Here is a 17,118-nt window from a genome sequence, read left to right on the forward strand (position 1 = left end):
TGATGTAAATTTTCAGATTCAAATGAAATGTAAATGTAAATGTTAGTTGATCTGACAGAAATTTACACCTGCTCCCTACCACATGTAAATGGTGCGTAAAACATTTGAATGTTCTGTGTTCTAATTTAGGCAAACTGATGACATTGCTTTTTGATTCACTATGTTCCATAATAATATTTCACGAGCTGATCTGCCCTGTGCTTTTTTTTTTTTTTTTTTAACTGTTCAACTTTGAAACTCACTGTCCCTTTTTACCCAGCAGTCCAATCACAGTGGAGGAGGGGCGGGACAAATACTACACCGACCAACCATCCTCCTTGAACAACGACTGAACAGAGAAGTTAATATTGCTGATTACTGCATTTTTATATTCAGTCATTTTCTTAAAAATTAGATACTAGTAACACATTACTGCCATGAATATTCTGTATCATAACAACCAAAGTATCTCAGCTGGAAAAACGTCGTTTTCCGAAGAGCACCAGGCATTTTTTAGCTGGCTAAAAATGCTTTGGTGGACACATGATAATTGAACATTTATTGCTAGGCATATGGCCAATTAGTCTCTTTAGCATTTTTGCTAAATACTGGAGCCAAACCTGAGAAGGAAGTCCAGAAGATTCCACAGTGTTCCTGGACACATAATTGACGTCGTTGTAAGTCATGAATGGGGGGGTTATGTTAATTATGAATGAGCGTGCATGCTACCATTGCAAAATCTGCTACCATTACTACCGTAAAACACCAAACATTACAACGTATTTTTTGTTACAAGCTTTAACCTCAAGACAGAGTCTAGACTCCAGGAAAGCAGGTCACAATCATGAGCTCTTGTCTGGGGTCTAAGTCTTAAATATTCCATTTACATCAGACAGGTTGTGAGCATTTAATCTCAATTTTAACTGTGTCTTGCATGTGTGTTTCTAAGGGAGAGGCAGAGCAGTGTCTTAAAAGGTCACTAGTGCATGAACCTATAAAGGGTAAAGCTTATCTAATGAAAAAATTAATAGAGCGCACATACAGTGATACTCATAAAATGTGATCATCAAGTGCTCTAGGCTTCAGATTGTGAGGAACTGTACTTGCAATCACACACACACACACACACACCTTTTCTTCAGCTGGCACTTTTCATGAACAGGATACAAAATTTTAGTGCCTGACGTTCTAAAAAATTAAGTAACTTTTTTTTAGAAGTTCGAATTTTAATTTTAAATAACAGCATGGGGAAAAAAAAATAGCCTGACAATCTTAAAGTCTGTTTTAAAAAATAAAATATATTTATATTTAAATTCATAGAAATAGAATAAAATAAAAACTTAAGCCAGAATGAGTAACAGTACAAATATAGCCTAAAGAGACTAAATGGGGGGGGGAGGAGGAGTAGCAGGCTTGCAAAATGCATCTAAATAAATCTATAACTCAGTACAGTCTAGCTTGTTTGGGACCAAATAATTTAGATTTCTTGATAAACTTATATTTTCCTCTTATTTTTTGTTACAATAACACTGATAGCAGAGTTGAATGGTTGAGCTCTCACTTATGTGAAATGATAATATTTACTTCTCTTGATGATGTTACTTTGATCCAGTGAAAGTTGTGTGTGGATTTGTTTAGCTGTGTGTTACAGAAAGAGTTCAGTGAGGACTGACACTGAATCAAGCTCATGTAATGTTCATATAGCCTACAGTATCTTCTGTTCCATCACTTCATTAAACGGCTCTCTCTTCTTCTCTCATTCACTCGGTAGTGAATGAAGTTTGTGTTGCCATGGCGACTCGCGAAGAGTTGGTTTCTCTGAAAGCAGCAGGGCCGCCATTTTCTGTGTCAGAGAGCTCACAATGCATGAGAACACACGTCTCTTTCACATCGTGCTTTTTAACCTGCTGTCTCTCTCGTCTCGTCTCCTGGACCTCGGGGTTTGCGGTGCCAGGCCGCCCCATGACCACTGAGCTCCGATCACAAGACCTGCGGTAGAGCTGCCAAGAGATCCCCTTAACCTCACAGAAATGTACACAAAATGAACCTCTTTCATGTGTGCTCATATCTACTAATCTCCAAAAGTATGTGCACTTTATTCTCCCTCACTCAGTCTCATGTGTTCGTAAGTCTTTTGTGTGAATTTCTGCATCAGGAGTGGCTTCAAGCATGGGAAATCACCTTAGACCCAAGGAGGTCTAATAACTAGAGCAAGATATTTATATGTTTTATATAGATTTTGTTTTAAAAGAAATGTATACTTTTATTCAGCAAGGATGCATTAAATCTATCAAGAGTGATAGTAAAGACATATTTGTATGTTACAAAAGATTTATATTTCAAATGGATGCTGTTCTTTTAAATTTTCTATTCAAAGAATCCTGAAAAAAAATGTATCATGGTTTCCATAAAAACATTAGGCAGCCGTTTTTAACATTTATAATAATAATAATAATAATAAGAAGAAATGTTTCTGAAGGATCATTCAAATATATTAAATTAGATAACCGTTATTTAACATAGTAATATTTAAAAAATTTTAACAATATTTCACGATGTTAATGTTTTACTGTATTTTTGATCAAATAATTGCAGCTTTTATATTTAAAAATACAACAACAGAAATTCTTATTTACAAAAAATAACATTTCTTTCCAACAGTAACTATTTACCATAGAAATTGTGGTAAACTTAGTTAAGTGGTGAGGGAGCATCTTGATTTGAAATACTTGAAATGTCCACACTGGTCTTTTGCCTCTAGACAGCATGGAAAACCAAAAGTGTAGTTGGTCACTTCAGAAGGTCCGTTTCTGTCCAAGTGAGAAGTTCTTGGCCAGAATAAACTGCAGTGTGGACCAGACCGTATAAACAGGAGAATCTGCTTAAGAAAATTAAGCAGAATGTTCATCTAATCAGGCTGTTTTACACAAGGGCGTACGAGGGTGAAACGCACACAGTGAACTCTTTATGTTTCCCTCTATCCACACATTCATACACACACACACTTGGCAGCCAACAATCTCGGTCACAACAATTTTACCCTCCCAGTATCACCCTCCTCTAGCGAGAGGGAATTTTTCCCCAAAACACAGAGGAATTCTGCAGATTCCCAACATACGAGCACTCAGCCCACACCCTCAGTGCAAATAGAGGACAGAGAGAGAGAGAACGGGACTTGTTTCACTGCAAGTTTTTTGACAGAATTCAAAGTGGAGGTTGCAAATTTGTGCTAATTTATAAACAGTTTCTTTTATCTGAATCTTGTTCTTGAATTCTTTCAAACGGGTCTCAAATCAGAGCAAAGTTCCAGAAAACTAAATGAAACGGCTAGTGACTGGTCAATCGAATTCAAGTGAGTCACACACCAATCAGACAGATAATGCTGTAGTTAGTATTTGGCATGAGGTGCCATCACAATGAAGAGGTTGTGCTCTGCTCAGATTTGTTCTGGCAGTTTATTCAATCAAGTGTAGGCTACTCCATCACATAGGCTACTCCATCACATAGGCTACTCCATCACATAGGCTACTCCATCACATAGGCTACTCCATCACATAGGCTACTCCATCACATAGGCTACTCCATCACATAGGCTACTCCATCACATAGGCTACTCCATCACATTTTAAAGGAGATGTCTAATGCCATTTCATACATTCTGACTCAGTAAAAAGAGTTGGATTCTCATGCTAAACATGGCCAAAGTTTAAAAAAAACGAGTTGGATGTATGACGGAGTATTTCTGTGCCAAATACACTCCTTCAGGATTCGTATAAGTTTCGGAAAGTTTTTTCCGAGAATGGCCCTGTATGATGTCATAAAGGGCGGAATTCCTTGTATGGGCACTTCTCCTGGAAGAGTGTGCGCACATCAACCAGAGCCCATCAACGTGCTTTGTTCGGGTTACAGAAGCCGTCGGCAGCGCTGTCATTTTGTTTTTAGACCACGAAATCAGTGTGTTTTTGGTTGTGAGGGAAAAATAACCTTGTTCGGCTTCCCAAAGAACTCAGCGTTAAGGGAACAGTGGATGCAGTTAAGTTTTTCCAGGGCACCAACGGAGTTGTGCAAGTGTGTTCCCGGGATTTCTATGACGAATGTTTTATAAACAAGGCCTAGTTCGACGCTGGATTTGGATTTGAAGATCATTTGAGACTGAAAGATGGAGCAGTCCCAGCGATAAAAGATCCCGGTCATGAGTCGGAATTGCAGGCTGTAATAACGTCAAATGTCTGTGTTTTTTGGCAATCGTGCATATAATGTAAACAACACGAACATATAGTGAATCAAAAGTTAACCAGAGATAATGCGATGATGTATTGTGCTTTAGCTCCGCCCACAGCACGCCTCCGGGAGCTCGGCTGTTTTCGGAAAGAATTGGTACAACATATCTGTCTTTTATAAATCTGATCAAACTAAAGTAGGGTGACCATACGTCCTCTTTTTCCAGGACATGTCCGGCTGGGATTTCGAGATCACCCAAAATATCCGGGATTCGGCTTTTGCTTTCTCGTCGCCATTCATTTTGTTTACATGCACACCTTTTGATTCAATAGGACTGAATAAATTCCGATTGGTGAATCTGAATGTAGTGTTTACATGAACGCTAAACAAGTGATCGGTTGATGTGCGTTTTAGCATTGCTAAGAAAATTCCTGTGTTTTCGTCTCGGTCGGGATCCGTGTGAAGCAGAATGCATGACCTGCAAAGCTGGCACGTACGTGTCAGTGTCAAATAATGTAATAATGTAAACATAATGAATGGTGACTGTAGAAAGCAAAATCCGAATCCCGGGCATTTTGGGCGATCTCGAAATCCTGGCCAGACATGTCCTGGTTAAACAGGACGTATGGTCACCCTAAACTAAAGACTCTTCGGAGATGTGATGGATGCAATGCTACTCTAGGTACTCAAGATTCACATGACATTGGCAGAAACTGAGTGTTATGTGGCCTTTAAAGGTGCTCTAGGACATCTGGGAAAATGCTAACTTTAGCCTGATAGCACTAAAAGCGTACGTCCCACCCTCCCTGCAAATCGCCGTGCAAAGCCACGCCTCCTGAAAGCATGAACGCGCAGCCTAGAAGACCGGAGTCAGCGTTACTGCAATACATTATTGAAGTACTAAAATTACGAACACTGAAACTGATATAAAAATTATAAATTATAAAAAAATAAAGACAAAAGCACATAACAAAAGTACTAAAACAGCATCCAACTCAAAATTAAGAAATGCTAAAATAACACTGCAGATTTTTTTCTTTTCCTCACAAAAAGCAATAGAAAATTCTTCAAAACCTCTTCTTTTTCCACAGAAGAAACAATTCATACGAGTTTCAAACGACATGAGGGTGAATAAATTCACTTTTGTATGAACTTATCTTTTAAAGCATAACAGGAGATATGGACTCTAAAACATCTTAAGAGATCGATTTTGTATATCATAGCTGATGGTGACTGCTCTTCCAGGATGTTGTAATCCTGGAATGCTGTTTTTGGTGCGAGTGTAATGTTTGTTTTATTTTACAAACGCAGCACCCATTGAGATCCACGTCTTTCCTTTACGGTTCTCCAGATAAAACAAACTATTATAACAAGCAGGCGGCTCTTCACAGTTGTGCGGGAAGCATCAGGGCGGATTAGCGTTTGCACTACAAATGTGTTGCGTCACATGCGCTTTTCAACCACCTTTGACTGATCTGATCACAAAATGTTTTGGACCCCATTTACACCTGTATTTAGTCTGTTTGTGAAGGGATACTTTTATGGTGCCTCTGCTCACTTTTTGAAGCTAGACAGCTTCAGAGTGACTTCAAAAGTTATATGGGTTGAGACCAACATAAGGTGAGTAACTAATAACAATTTTCATTTTTCCTTTCAAGAGAACACATCAATATTTGCCTGAAATGCACATCGTGCTCCATATGAAGGTGCAGTGCCATTCTTAACTCTTAGTGAAACTCAAGAGGAAACACATTTCCAGTTTTACAGCGAATTCAAAAAACATCCTGTTCACTGAGATACCAAGGGTTTCCTGAGTGCACACGCACACACAAGCATTCATACACACAAACAATCTCAAGAACAAGAAAACACAAGCTGAAACAAAGAAAGATGGTTATAATTAAGAGAAACATGATGTGCTACATGACTGCAGACTACTCATCTGTGACTGACGCCTCCGTTCCAGAGATGACAGACCAGCTATTTATTTATTTATTATTGGGGTTTTGGTTTGATTTCTCTGCAAATATTTATGACCACTACTAAGTTTTGTCTTAAAACATTCCCTCTTTCGCTCGCTGTTAGGGTGTGGTGGTGGTTCAAGAAGACGCTTTCGAGATTGTTTGAGATTCCTGGTTTCTGCAACACTCCAGTTGGACGAGAGCGTTTCCTTCCACCCTGAGCCAAAGCTTCATCCACACCCACACTGATGCATATGTCCACCAGCATTCACAGCGACAGGGGATATCAGACACATATCAGACCCCAGAGAGGGAATATGAGAATATTTCAGTCCGTTCATTGGGCCTCATTCATGAAAAACAAGAGATTCCTGTGTAAATCATTCCTAAATCCATTCTTGCGTAAATTATCCCACTGAAGTGAATGCTAAAATTTTCCAAGAATGGTTTTATGTATGATTTACACAGATTTCTTTTCTCAAACGTTGCACTAACAAGTGTAAAAATGTTTCCTCACAAGCGCACAGAAATGAAACATAGAAACCATGCATACAAAACACTGAAATATATAATCGCCACTTTAAAAAAAAAAAATTTAAAGAAAAAAAGGCTTTCTAAATACTGACTTTTACTACAGAACGTCCCTTCCAGGGTTCAGGAGGCAGAATGCTTCTTAAAATGAATTTTCACAATTTCACAAACACATTAATCTAGCAAGAAATACAGCTGCAAAAACTGAATGATGTATATTGCAATAAAGTTGTCAATTGCCAAAGACAAATACCAATTTAAATCAGTACATCAAAGCATGGTGGAGAAAATTATGTTGCCTCTGCCACAGGCAAAATAATTTCAAAACAAAAAAAAACATTAGATTTGTACAATATTTGTTGAAGGAGTAATGAAACCGAACATTAGGTGACGCGGTGTATGAATTACTCAGATGCGCTCAGAACATGGTGTCAATGATGACTACCAAATTGTGTTTCTACATCACAAAACGTTAAGTTACAGCAGTTTACAATAAAATTCAAAATAATGGAGAGGCAATATGGCCAATCTCTGAAAAAAAAAAATTATTGGTTAGACTCCATGATCCAATGAATCTGCACCTAACGTTAATGTCGGCATGAAACGGACATTGCGATAGTCTTTTCTTCCCTATTGTGGTTTATCTTGGATTGTTGTGGTTTGCTATTCTTTCGTTTGCTGTGATCTCATGTGAGTGACAAGTTTTCCTGCCCTGCAATTTTACATAAAAATAAGAATTTATTCTTGGTGACTTTAAGCCAGAAGTTATAAGCTAAAATTTCAATTTGGTATTTGTTTTTACCAGTATGTGGCGCTGTGACCTTGGGTGCTTGGCCCTAACTATACTTCTAATCAATGCCTTTAACAATTGTCAAATAGCTTTGTAATGCATCTTATTACACTTGTTGAGCTATTTTTGTAAACTATGCATTAAAAACACACATTCACACACACACACACACACACACAAAGCGCAAACAATTATACGTCAAATATTTCATTTTGAACAATGTTGATTTCTAAGTAGTACTCTCAGGCAGGAGGTTGTTTGGTACTTTTCATCATGACGTGCGCACTTTAATGGTGGTATTTCTTAAATATGTGAAGAACGCACTAGAGTACTAGAGTAGTTTGTTCTCTAGTTTGCAGATTTTATCAGCAATTTCGATGCATTTAGCTACTCCCCTCAGTTATTCCACTTGTTTTCCTGACATTTTCTCTCGTAAGTAAATATAATATCACTTAGAATGATCAAAACAGTGATTCGTTTTATAGTTATACTACAAGAATATGCTCATTAGCCTAAAATAGTTTTTTTTTTCTCACTTAGGTTCACAAAACACTGAATCTAACAAAAAAAGTTAATAAAATAAAAATGCTCATAAATAAAAATGTGCACTTTAAAACCTAACACCGCAACACACTCACAGGCAACGCCGGGATCCGACAGCGAATTGTGACTGAATTATCCATACGTGCACACTCACAAGCGCACACACATATACGCTGTTCTGTTCTAACTAGAAAAAACTTAATCACTTGAAATGTTACATAATGAACAACTGTGTAATCCACAGTTCAAATAACTATCATCCCAAAATCGGTAAGTGTTTTCCAATACAACCACAGAACAGTCTTTACTGGTGGCAGAACATTGTCTGAACTAAACGGCTGCTAAGGAACTCGCTCGAATGAATCTATCGATAAGAGATTTGTTTGACACCTACAGGAATATTCTCTGAGAACAAATAAACTATTCAAACCTGCACCTGCACTTACAGTGTCTCCCAAAGGTCATTATTTAGAGAGCACAGATTCCCAACACACACACACACACCCCCGCACATATGTACACCTGCACATAAAGTGAAAGATCCCTTAGGGAGGACACTTGGAAATAGTTAATGAACACAAGGGACTCTCTGATCCACTCAGACGAATGATGATGGGAGCGCGCAAGTAAATGTAAACCACTGCTGTACTCCCTCACCAGCGTAAAAAGCCCCAGGGCTCCCTTTTGGCCAGCTGCAGGATTCATATACACAAACACTTACGCACACCTGCACATGATGGATATATCTATTGTGTTGTGGCTCACGAACATATAATTGTATTAGGTTGCATGTAATCCCTGTTATGAAGCCGTAACACATTTGCATAATCCCCACACACATTTTCACTTACCTGCGGCCATATGGACGAGTATGCTCTGGTTGGGACGCAGGTGCCCAAAGTCGAAGAGCATCATGTAGGCGGTGATGTAATTGACAGGAAGTGCCGCCGCCTCCTCAAAGCTCATGCCCTCGGGCATCAGGAAGGTGTGTGTGGTCGCCACCACAACTACTTCCTGCCACAGACCGCTGCGATTCAGAACCAGAACCTTATCACCCACCTACAGACGTGGAAAGAGAAAGAAGTGTTGAAGGCACATTTGGAAAACAGCCCTTCAGTGTTTTACGCCACCGCCAGTCATCATAGCAGCGCTGCAACAATGTTGTGTACATCAATATACATAAAGACTGTATTCGAGAACATGGTGATTTGCTCTTTTCGGTTTTGCGTAGCGTTGGATGTTTTTTTTTTTATTATTTACTTTTTTGGCAAGACAATCACACAGCTGCACAGATCTGGGGGATCTTTTGTCTATGTTTTGTTGTCATTATCCTTCAAAACAGTTAGCATACTTTAACAAAATATTTGAACCTGTACTGTTGGCCATCTGGACTGTTTCGCTAAACTTTATCTCGGAGCAGATAAATGTGCTCCATTTGGAGTCGTTTGATAATATCTGTTGTAACTGAAAATACTTTAATTACCTTGGAGACCCATACACACAGATACAGGAAAACTGAACAGACTTCCACTACTTCCTTTGGAATGAGGAGATACAAGGTATGCAAACGTTTACACACACAATTGTAACACAGACCTCTGAGCCTCCATTAAGTACGTTTACATGTGCAGTTAAAAATCAGTTTGTTGCATAGTCGAACTGCATCTGTCTGTTCAAGTATACATGACAATGCATTGAATCGAATATTTGAAGGATAAATACACATTGCGTGTCTTTCACAGCATCCGCACAACAGTGAAGAAAACTGTAGTCTGACTGAAGTTGGCATGGAAATTCACCTCATCTATTTTCTAAATGCATCTTATAATGACTTATCCATGCATTTCTTTTCTTTTTTTAATGAGCTTGTAATTTCTAAACAAAATGTCATGATTCGATCTTCCAGTAGAACGACAGACTTCTCTCTGGTGACGTACAGGTTGATGACTTTAGTTATTTAGCCGACTTAAACCCCTTTCCAACAATAGACCACATTAAGAATTTACATTTTTGGGTGAACTTTCCCTTTAAATACTGTAAGAGCAATAGCAAGTACAACTAATAAACCTAAAATAAATTGCATACTGTAATTCCTGCACCAATAGCAGTCCAGAATCGTTTTCAAGTCATTGGTTGACCCAGTGTCGTCATATCAGACCGGTCAAGCTGCTCAAGTAAACAGATTGCCATTTGCCACTCTGTTTGGCGTCGCCAGCGCCAACAAATGGCACTTCACCTTTAAGCGGTGTTCAAAATTCATAAAGGCAGTGACACTGATTGATCCGACCTTTGTAACGTGCACAAAAAACTCTCAACACTTATGTCCCGTCCTCCACTTGTGTATTTTCTCAATCAGTAGCATCATAAACATTCCACTTCCTCCACCACTCTTTCTCTGTCTATCACTTCTTTTCATCTCCCATCTCCCCCTCTATCATGCTCCGTCTTTCTTTATTTCTAAGATCAGTTCCTCTCATCAGGGGGCAGGCAGATCCTTCAGCCTCAATGAGCTTGAGAGAAGACAACACACACACACACACACACACAATGTCGGAAAAGCACCTCTCTCTATTTCTTTCTGAGGACACACAAACTTGGCATAAATGTTCAACGGAGCTTCAGAAACCACACACACACAGAAGCTTTTTTCAAAGTAAAACACAAACACTAATATACCCAGCGCTTCCCTCACAGACAGGAAGACACACACACACACAGAGTCTAATAGGCCCAAGGGACACATGGGCATCTTTGTCTATACTGTCCAATTAGAGAGTGGGGCTACTCCCAAGCCGATATGTCTGTGCCCCATTTCATCTCTCCTCCCTGTCTCTCTCATCTCGTCTTCCACATCTCAGTCTTGCTTTCTGCCATTCCTCTTCCTCCTTTAATTGGACTTTCTGCACATCACAGATCAATGGGCATTCATGTCTCAGCCAGGAATTGTGATCATGACTCACCATACGGGGAAACCAAACCTCTTCCCCCTCCTTTTCTCTCTCTCTCTGTCAGACTCGCAAAACGGTCACACTTGCGACACAAACTTATACTTTATATTCCGTGCTTGCACAAAAACAAACACTTTTCAGCTGAGGTTGCAAAGATCAAGGCCAGCTGAAGGTCTTGTGAGATGTCCGTCACTGGCTGCACGAGTCTCTCCTGTCTCATCCTTTCCTGTAAGCATGCACATACAAACTCAAACACACACACTGATTTTGAAGGGTAAAGTGGCCATCTAATGCATTAGGCTCATGAAATACATCTATCGGAAATGTGCAGGATTCTGCTCCATAAAGCTTTGCTGTCTCCCAGCACTGATTTTGTCTATTTTATCTGTGTTTGTTTTGTATGTGACAGCAGTATCTCTGCGGTTAAGGCTCCGGTCTGCAAGCACAAAGGACGGCCACTCAGAATCCCACGTGGGGCAGTGAGATATTGAGATCACAATCCGGTTTTATCACCACTCTGCCTTTGAGCAAGGCACTTAACCCCAGCATGCTCTAGGTGGGGTGCAATTAATGCAAAACTACACTGTTGCATCTATGAAATAGCAACTAATTATGCAGGAACTAATTAAAAATGGATTTCTGCTATATTTCAATATCTATTATTTTAACTCAGTGCTGAAATTAAATACTTTTGGGAAGCTGACATGTCCTGCGGTGTGCACTAAAATAAACAGCTTTATTTTAAATAGCTTAATTATTTTTTAATCATTATGCATGCAGTTCAATGACCTCATTAATCAAGAGATTACACAAATTATTAATATTTATTTCTTCACTTTTTTGTGCTGCGGGATTTAAAATGAACTAGAAAAGTCAAAGAAGTGACAAAAATGGTGGAATTTTATATTTTATATAAATATTATTTATTTTTTACATTAATATAAAAATATAAAATGGAACTTTTTAACCACTGACTTGCCATTTGGCAGAAAATTTTCCATAGATTGCACACAGATATGTATACATGATAGTCCTGTGTAAGCTGGTCTTTTTTGGGAATTTTGTCTTATCAGATTCCATGTAGAACAATTATTAAAAAAAATTAAAAAAAGTATTAAGTGCAAATTTAAAATACTTAAAATGCACTACAAGGTACTGCCGTCAGAGATTGACTTTTGAAGTATATCCATTTATTTTTGCTTGTTTTATGTGGCACCTGGTGAATCTGGGCTTAGATATATATTTTTTTTATCCTCATCTGCAATATTTAATCCCTACAATTGTCAAATTATGTCATACTTCCATCATAGTGGCAGTACTGTAACCCCCCTCTCCCTCTCTCTCTCTCTACCCTTCGTCAAAACACTGTTACCACTTCTCTTGTTCTACTCTCATTTACTGTGCAGTAAAAAGGTTTTTTATTACTCCACAATGACACAGCTCTAGTATGTTGATCGTTAAAATAGTAACTGAACAAATCTTGGCCAACAACTCCGTAACTCTACTCTAATTGTGCAGTTAAACTGCTCTTAAATTAAACTACTTGAAAAGACATCAGGTTTCCATGTCAAAAATCTTATGTTAAAACTGTTTCTCGATGAAAATAGTTACACGGCACCATCAGATTCAGCTAAAACGGCGCGTGTCCCTGCTGTTCACTTACTGGTATTCACTGCGTCGCTGTTGATCATCGACCTGTCAAATCTCACACACACACAGAGAGAGAGAGAGAGAGAGAGAGAGAAAGAGAGAGAAAGAGAGAGAAAGAGAGAGAGAGAGGAAATTCCAGGCTGACAATGTGGTCCAGAAGAACATAATTGTGAACAGATGCATCTGATCCTCGCAGCAGAACTCCGATAAATATTGTGTGTGTGCATAAGCAACAAGTTACATGAATTATTCATGAAAAAAAAAATCTAATATACTAAGAGTGGGCACAAGAGAGCAGTTTAGGAATAACATCTGTCAAGTCATGTGAGAGGATGTCATGGCCTTTAGCATTCACCTCTACAGTTCTCAAGAGTGTCTTTACAGAGAGCCGTCTCTTCCTCTAAGAAAGAGTCATTTTCTGGATATTACAATCAGCAGATTCCTCACCTCACATGCTCACCAAACAATGTCAGCTTTGCCAAACACTATCAGGACTCCAAATGTGAGATGAAGCAATTGTTTGCTCGCTGACATGGTAATACAGAGAGAGCGAGAGAGATAGGGTGGACCATGACCTTTTAAATTCAATATTGATGACAGACAAGGCTGAGGAAGGGCTGAACCATTATCTTTCTCCTCCGCATCACCCACCAGCCAACGCCTAGTGCCTGCTTTTGCTCGCTCCCTCTTTCTCTCCCTCTCTTTAACTCATATTAACATACAAAGACTCAGGTTTTAATCTGCATTTCACACAATTCTTGAACATCTTACCTCGACTGGCTCTCATTAAATATGTTTATTGTTCTCAGTAACACAAATATCAAATCCTTTCAACACGCACACAGAGAGAGAGAGAGAGAGAGAGAGAGCGCCGGTGGTGCATGGCGTTGCCATGATACGTTGCCATGGAGACCAGCAGCGACCACCAGGCATGACTCATCGATTTGTTCATATGGAGCGCATAGAAAGTCAATCAGTCCACGTCATACTAAGACTCCGCTGTTTTCTCTGGACCTTTAGGGCTGAGAAAGTAACCCGAGCGAGCGTTAGGTTTATTTACAGTATTTTAGAATCGCTGGCCAACTATATAAAATATGGTAATACTAAGAAACTGTATTGCGTTATATAGGCCTAAAGAGAAGAACTTTGATTATTGTGTAAAGAGGCTAAAAAAGAGAAGAAGAAAATCTGGCACTTATGATGAATGATGTCAGAGAGTATGTCGGTGTCACAATGCGCGAGGCAGATGACAAAGGGCTCGTGCGATTAGCATTTTCCCCCCTCGCGAGCCTCGCCCTTTTTCCTGCGCGTGGGGAGAGAGTCCTCCACGCGCGCACATTACACCGGGCATCGCGCGCACAAACAGCTGAAAGTGAATTAACAATGTCGAAAGCATCATCTTACTACTTGTACGACTATAATTGACGCGGCTGGCGCGTCTCAGGTGAGACAATCTCTGAGAGAAAAAGGGCGGTGGTTCCTTCCATTCACACTCTGAAGCCATAAAACCAAACGCTTCTGTTATAATAAACCAAGCTGCCTACATTGATCGTGACGCGACAGGTCATCGTTTATAATAGTTCTTATTTAGCTGTGTGCATAAAGTGTCACAAGGCGGGTTGTTACTTTCCATTCGCCGCGCGCACAAGCAAAGCTCGCGCTCCCGTTAACGTTTAGCGTTCTGGCTCACTGCTCGGGTCAGCGCGACAATAGCTCCGGTGCTTCTGAAACAAGGCTACCGGCGCCCCTCCCGCTCCTCTTTTGTCTCCGGTGGCGAGTGAATATGAGAGGACTTTGAAGTTGTCTCTTCGAATGACTGACTTTTTTTTTTGCACAGCGTTAAAGATAATTAAGATAATTAAAGATATAAATAACTGGGAAAACATTTTATAACACGTTATGTGTGGAACAAACTCGTTATAAAATGAAGAAAATGAACAGCGCATATTAATATCAATAAATGTCCGCATAGAATAAAGTAAGTTTGCTCACCTTTCTGTCAGTCACATCTTCACCGACAGCCTCGATGATCCCGGAGCACTCCATGCCCGGGGACACCGGCGGGGACGGGAGTCGGTCGTACAGTCCCTGTCTCGCCATCAGATCTGCGAAGTTCAGCCCGCACATTTTCACGCGCACCATCACCTCGCCGCTCTTGAGCACCGGTTTCCCCTTCTTCACCTGGAGCTTCACCTTATCATACCCGCCGTAACCGGTGAGCACCAGAGCCCTGTAGCTGAACGTGTCCTCCTCTGGGGCTTTCTCGGCGGCGGGCGCTGGGGTGTCGGCGTCGGCGGCGGCGGCAGCGGCCTCGGTGGACGCGCTGGTGGGCGGTGGGTCTGGTTTGCTCTCGGTTTTTGGGGACTCGGCGGGCGTCTTGGTCTCCTGCTGCTGCGGCTGCTTCTGCTCCTCGGCGTTTTGCTGCTGGGCAGGTGCGTCTTCGCCGGACATGGTCGGAGTTTGGGTAGAGAACTTTTGAGGAGAAAAGACTCGCGTTTGTTTTCCTGCCTCACTCAGGCAAATAATAAAGAGCTCAAATATGCGAACGGCTTCGCGGTCCACGGTTTTCTCAGCCTTTGCAAAAAGGATGCTGGAGCCTGAGAAGGTGGAGGACAGGGAGACAGAGAGAAAGAAAGGGAGTGGAGGATGCCTCACGACGACTAGTGAGTGACCCGAGGCTCTGACAACTATTGAGAAAAAACGAGGCGAGGCGTGGCGAACTGCAAAGCCCGGAGAAATGGAGTTGGGGGGGGAGAATAATGGATTGAAGAGTCCAATGAGGGAGTTTGTGCGCTGACAGGCAGCTGTGCTGACTTCAATTTAGTAAATGCAGTCAAGCTGTTTTTACTACTCAGCTGAAATTCAGACGAGAGAATGAGAGGAATTCTGGCTGAGTGTTAAATACACTTTCACAGATTAATCTTCTTTTTTTCTGTTGGAATGTGTTGGCTACTGTTGAAATGTAACCTTAAATATGCTAAATAGGCTGTTTAAAATAAAATCTATTTATTTGTAAATTGATTTGGTTCAACTTATGTTATTTTGTTGTAAATATCTGTCATAAATCAGCAAAATAAAACAAAAAAGTAAATTTCATAAGAAAATAATTTTGAAAATCTGCATTCCTCTTATAGACAGGTTGCTTAAGACAACAGACATTGATTGCTGTGATTCAGCCATAGGCACAAGGCCACAGGTTGAGTCAATATTAATGGTTCAGACAGAAGCCAAAGCATTTGATAATCATGTTGCCAAGCTACGCACGAACTGGAACAGAGTAGTAATTGCTGTGCAAGCTCCACTACACTGGACAAACTGTTGTATAATCATATTTTATTGTATTTTAAGACAATACACAATCCCCCAGCTTCACAGACAAGGCTTAAAGGGATAGTTCACACAAAAATGAAAATTCTGTCATCATTTACTCCCGCTCATGTCGTTCCAAACCCGTAAGACTTTTGATCATCTTCATAACACAAAGGAAGATATTTTAAATGATATATGAGAGATTTCTGTCCCTCCATAGACAGCTTTAAACATATAAACATTCACCAGCGCACACAAGAGTTGTGGTAAACGGAAGCTCAGCTCAAGCATGTTTGCTTGACGTGCGAGAACCAATGAGGTTCATTCTCGTGATGGGGGGGGGGAGGTGTCACATTCAAAATGAGAAGAAATATACTGAACCAGGAAATCAAACTGGTACACAACGCCTGTGTGAGCAAGAGGTGTGCATGTTAAAACCACAGTTCATAGCAGCTCCACGGTCTGGAGTTGTAAGTGTTGTTTTTGTATGTAGTGCACGGATGTGTGTAGAGGCGTGTGTGTCCTTCGCGCAGCTGTGGAGGCGTGCTTATGAGCATGTTTGTGTGCAACCAGAAGGCCAAGAGGAAATGTCTATTTATTCCTTGTATTCTCCAAGACCGATCTGGAAATCACAGTAAATTCACACAACCATTGTTAGCACTTGAAGGTGGTGCATTGCGTCCATGTGTTTGTGAGTGCTTTGACATAAAATAACTGTTCTGGCAACAACTCTGGCCAAAGTATGCTTTTGCACACTAAATCACACACCACACCCCAACACATTTATACCAACATACATACAGCCACCCTCTGCAATAGTAAAGGTCACTGAAACTGCACTCTGACTCATCAGCAAGTGCAAAGGAAGTGCTTTGAGAGAAACAGGAAGTGAACTGTAGGTCATGGGGCTGAATGAGTTTAGAAGCTATTCAGATCAAGCCAGGAAAAAAGATGAAATATGCGGAATTCTCTTTCCTTTTATCAGGTCATTGGCATTTTAGAAACAATGACAAAAAATAAATTGCTTTAGAAATCAAAAAATTGTTGTGGTCTTGGAAACCACCCAATGTCTTGTTAACTGCAGCTTAGTTGCTTGAGCTCTGGTCTTAAATCTTTGCAAATAACGTCTGTTGTTTGTGTGCCAGTCTTACTGTACCCACCAACGGTGACATAAATCCTCTAATGG

At 40.3% G+C, this 17,118-nt stretch overlaps 1 protein-coding gene across 1 annotated transcript in view; it reads right to left on the reverse strand.

Annotated features, from left to right (window-relative positions):
- Nucleotides 1–15,328, reverse strand: part of vat1 (vesicle amine transport 1) — a 31,328-nt gene extending 16,000 nt beyond the window's left edge. The window contains exons 1-2 of the mRNA XM_084115746.1: nt 14,616–15,328; nt 8,877–9,084 (exon numbers count right to left, since the gene is read on the reverse strand). Of these exons, the coding sequence (XP_083971872.1) occupies nt 8,877–9,084; nt 14,616–15,074 (667 nt within the window). The 5' untranslated portion in view covers nt 15,075–15,328. The remainder of the gene's footprint in view (nt 1–8,876; nt 9,085–14,615) is intronic.
- Between the last annotated feature and the right edge of the window lie 1,790 nt (nt 15,329–17,118).

Source organism: Abramis brama (assembly GCF_963993115.1).
Source record: "Abramis brama genome assembly, chromosome: 1".
Taxonomy (NCBI): Eukaryota; Metazoa; Chordata; class Actinopteri; order Cypriniformes; family Leuciscidae; genus Abramis; species Abramis brama.